Genomic DNA, 5,000 nt, shown 5'->3' on the forward strand with positions numbered 1-5,000 from the left:
CCTAGACAAAGTCATTCGCTCTTACAGCTAAAGATGAATCGCATCAATGCACTTGTAGTCACACACACTTTTTCGAAACTGGTCATTCATCATAAACAGGTACGAGCCACTACACCAACCCTACATTATTCATTCATGCTGATTCTCTCTGTCGCGTCGCGCACTGTTTGGACTGGATAAATCATTCAGTTTGCAAATCTGTGGACATAAATAACCGCACGAAGGACAGTAAGCGATGAATGTAATAGATGTAAAAGTGATGAAATATGAACTGAAGATATGAACTGATAAAAAAGGAATTGAAGGTGTAAGTTGATAAAAAAAGGAACTGAAGATATAAGATGATAAAAAACTAACAAACAAACAAACAAATAAACTAATTGAAGATATAAGTTGATAAAAAGGGAACTGAAGATATAATTTGTATTAGTTTTTTCTAGGTCATAGAAACAGATAAATGTAAAAATGTGGATGATTAACCAAACTATATATTTTAGGTCGTTTAGACTCCATTTGCAAATAAACCTTAGATACGTTTATATGCTCATTCAAACAAGTAATTTGTCTGCTCAGCTAGACCAGGTTTATCTTTGAAGTTTCAGTACCAAGGCAAGTAATCAAGAATTTAGAGACACGTTTTATTCGCTTCACAGTGAAATCATTGTATAAGTGTTATTCCGGATGATATAAATTTTCCTTTTCACAGTCATATTTGATTCATCGTAGAAATCAAAATCAAGATTAAGGCACTTAATCTTTTTAATTATATGTGATAACATGTGTCAAAATCTAAATTCTGAGAATGCTTGTTCCTTTGTTGTTTCCTTATCGTCACTTGTGTTCTCTCCCTCCTACTTTATTATTTAGCTTTGATAACGTAAAAGTCAAAAATGTAAATACCTTTCACCTTTAATTCTTCGTTTCAATCTATTAATCTCGGACGTTTATTGCAAGTACGCAAGATCAAACAGGCAACCGGAGTCTCGCTAGCAACAATACCCTTGTCTTACTCTCATCCAATAGCTGCTGAATGATCAATGTCCGACAGTGGCATAGCCATAAGTAAGTTGGCGAACTTGGATTTTCCGTCGTGGATTTTTGGTTTGTTTGATTGTCAGAAAGAAGATAGAAAAAAAAAAAAACCCAGACGAATTTGAGTCGAAATTTATGGAAAAAAATGTCTATGGACCAAGGAATAATAGATTAGGTTCTGGTACATGAATGGCAAAACATTCTGTCTTCAGGCATATAAATTTCATTCGTCTCCAGGCCTGTAAATGTAATCCAAGAGGATTCTTCACTCACGTGAAACACTCAGAAATATGAGTCAACAACCAACAAAAAAATTATTTTCTTTTAAAATTTCGCGATGAAACGCTGTATATTGGAATTGGGCTTCACGTATATACTTTTTGGCGTCTACAGAAGTATATTCTCGGAGAGGTTTCTAGCTGACCAGATTAAGCACCAACGAAAGAACTTCAGCACTTGTGATAAGCCTTTCTAAAGCGGTCTGACACACCGAGTTACTCTTTCAGCTGCTGTCATTCGTAATGTCTCATGATTATTGCTATTTATAGTGACAACTTTGCCACCCCAGTTTATATAAAAATATTTATTTTAGGTCCGGTTCCCTCATTCGTGTTTCTGTACATATTCATAGTAAAGAAGTTATTCTAGCCAGGTATGGATCCGATTACATATATACTTGACCGTGGATACTTTTTTTCACAGCTTGAGCAGAAATACGATCTCTTACACTTATAATTAGGACTTCATACGTGCACTACACATTCTTTTGGACTGCGCAGATTACCATATGTTTTCATACACACAAAATAGAACTCCCCGTACAATATAGACAACACTATTTACTCACCAGTGATATGCTTGCCATGAGTCTCAGCACTGTTCTTGGGCCGGCTACCACATCTCTCTGTGCCTCCTCTTCATCCACCTCTCTCGATGCCCATGCTGCTGGAAGGCCGTCATCTGGCTGGGTAGTGGATGCTGGTATGATGAACATTCGCTATGCGGTAGTAAGAGGTGCTGAAACTCTCAGGGTTTAAGTACAAGTGTAAATATGAAGTGCATTTAAGTGTTTAGAACTATGGGGTACGTAATATTTGTGGGAGTTATGTGTTGTAGCTCAAACAATAGGATTTGTAGTGTTGATAGAAGTATTTGTAAAGATGAAATGCGGACATGTACGGAAGGTGTGATGCAATGGATTAGTAGAAAACAGAACGTGGTGAAAGTATGGTCTTGATAAGTAGGGTATTTTATACGTCTCCTGTGGTGAGTCCGGCCAGTATTTCCTCTTGATAATAATATCCACTGTTATCACGAGTGTTATTCTTCGCCTCCATGTACAAATCACGGGTCTTATTTACGGAATTTGACCGGCCAAGGAGGTTATGAATTGGTGAGTGATCTGTCCAGGGAATCTACAACTGGCGTTACTGGGTAGCTTTATAAGACTGAAACTGCGTTGTGTTGTGGTGCCAAACGATGCCCCAGCTTGGCACCGTCCCAGGCGAGTGCTAACCTCACTAGACACTTATCCCAGAAAATCATTCACAAGTTCTCTATGGTATTTCATCTTTATATTAATTTTGTCTAAGCCTGCATGTAAAACATTTTATTTAGATATTTATTTTGACTAATGTTACATGTATAATTTTTATTGATCTATTAATTTTTCTAGAACTACGTAGACAGAACTTAAGTCATCGATCTAGTTTGTCAAGAAGAGTATATACATTGTATAACATTTAGTTTATTTGATTATTAAGGAAAAAAAGGTCAGTTATTAATCACAATATAAGCCTTAGAGATCGTAGTTTAAGTTTGATTCATATCTCTGAGTGTGTTATTTTTTTATAAAAGGCAAATGATTATGGTACATATTTTATGCAACATACTGCAAGGAAAGGAATTTGTTATTACAAAATAGGGTCAACCAATTTCATGAATCTTATCTACATTATTGATAATAATGCTAATGATATTTGTAATCATTAAGGCATATCTGTCTATCAGTTTGTCTCTCTATCTATCCAACTCTCTCTCTCTCTCTCTCTCTCTCTCTCTCTCTCTCTCTCTCTCTCTCTCTCTCTCTCTCTCTCTCTCTCTCTCTCTCTCTGTATATATATATATATATATATACATATATACATACATACATATATACTGTGAGTGTATTACTGTATATACATACGTACATACACTGATGTATTAGCCACACAGATCCCCCCCCCCCCCCCAACCAGCCTCAAAGGATTCTCATCACAGAAAACGGCTCAGTTTTGTTGCAGGGGTAACCAATACCATGATAAAGATAACCTAAAATAAAAGTCGTAACCTGTAATTGAATTTGTGTTTCCCCTATAAGATTCACTTTGATAATCATTAAAAAGGGAACACATTGGAGGGACAATTTAAAATACACATATTCTTTAGACAAGTTTTATTAGAAAAAATCAAAATAAAAACCCTCTGTGGGTGTCATTACTTACCATTCTATATATCCTATATATTCAATCAACTTTCTATGCCAGCAGCCAGCCTATGCACAGTTATATCAAATAAACCTGAATCTGGGGAAAAAAAAGCTTCATATGAATGAAAAAAACCCTAAATTTTCAGTGACTTTTTTTAGTCAACCAATCTAATTTACTCCGTATGATTGCGAAACCAGACCGCCGATAAATATTGAAAAATATGTACAATTCCAATACCCAATATGCATCATGTGGGTTTCAATATTTTCCCTAGATATATACGTTTCTTTTTCTTTCTTTTTAATATCGTGTATTATTTATACTGTTTTTGTATATAGGATTTATTGGATGTATTTTCGTATGTAGGTTGCATTGTGTTGTGGTAGGTTATTCTATTATCATTATGGTCCCTTTGTATCATCTTCCACTTTACAATACTGATAATGCAATCAATTTCCTGTTTCCGATTACTAACTTAAATTGGTGATGTTATGTGTGATTCTGAAGGATTTGATATGTCATAATAGTTTCAAATTATGTTTTGTTCCCAATAGTGAAGACAAATATTGATGCTAATATTAAAACTTACCCCCGCCTTCTCTCTCTAAACAGAAGAGACTGAAATGCAACAACAACAACAACAACAACAACAACAACAACAACAACAACTACAACAACAACAACCACAATAACAGAGGGACGTAATCAAGTTCACTCGGGTACATATTACAGCTTTATTTGTCACTAAAAACAACTATTACACTATATATAATTTTCATACATATTACTGTATAATTCTGATATGGAAATTACAGAGGAAGGACACATGAGAAATATATTGCTTGAAGTAAAAAAGACAACAGAATATTACGAACAAAGACGACACTAACTGCGTGTATATTTCACGGCGTATTTTGAAGACGCCTTGTAAAATGAAATAAATACATTTTTGAGTAAACCAACCTAAGAAAAAATACTGGTAACAATATAATTAACTTTTTTCAATTTGCATAATCAGTACTATTATATGCTTTGTTTTGTTCTAGATTACGAAATATCTGGACAAAATCAAAATATGATTTACAAACAAAAGACAATCATTAGAGACAGAGGATCATTTATGACACTATTTGATGGAACATTTAGTTATATAATCATTCATGTTTAAAAGCAGGTACATCTCGCCGAATTATAAATATATACCAGTCACTCCTCAGAAACGCAAGACATGTTCATTTGTTTCAATACTTCTTTAATTTGTTGTTTTTGAAAGGCTTAAAATCATATCACAGAAAGAAAGAAGTAACTCAGCATATATGCAAACACACGGATGAAATACATACATATAAAACAGTTTCATATGTACATACGAATATGTATAGTTATGTGTATATATACATACATACATACACATATGCATATATATATGTGTGTGTGTGTGTGTGTGTGTGTGTGTGTAGCTATATATATACACACACATATATACTTATATATATA

The 5,000-nt window shown here is 34.1% G+C and overlaps 1 protein-coding gene across 2 annotated transcripts in view; it reads right to left on the minus strand.

Moving 5' to 3' along the window:
- The window catches only part of LOC125026541, a 19,777-nt gene extending 17,292 nt beyond the window's left edge, over positions 1-2,485 (minus strand). For both annotated transcript variants that reach the window (XM_047615043.1, XM_047615044.1), the window contains exon 1: positions 1,880-2,485. In XM_047615043.1, coding sequence (XP_047470999.1) covers positions 1,880-2,026 — 147 coding nt within the window. In that variant the 5' untranslated portion in view covers positions 2,027-2,485. The remainder of the gene's footprint in view (positions 1-1,879) is intronic.
- Positions 2,486-5,000: the final 2,515 nt, after the last annotated feature.

Source organism: Penaeus chinensis, chromosome 6 (genome assembly GCF_019202785.1).
Source record: "Penaeus chinensis breed Huanghai No. 1 chromosome 6, ASM1920278v2, whole genome shotgun sequence".
In the NCBI taxonomy this organism is placed as follows: Eukaryota; Metazoa; Arthropoda; class Malacostraca; order Decapoda; family Penaeidae; genus Penaeus; species Penaeus chinensis.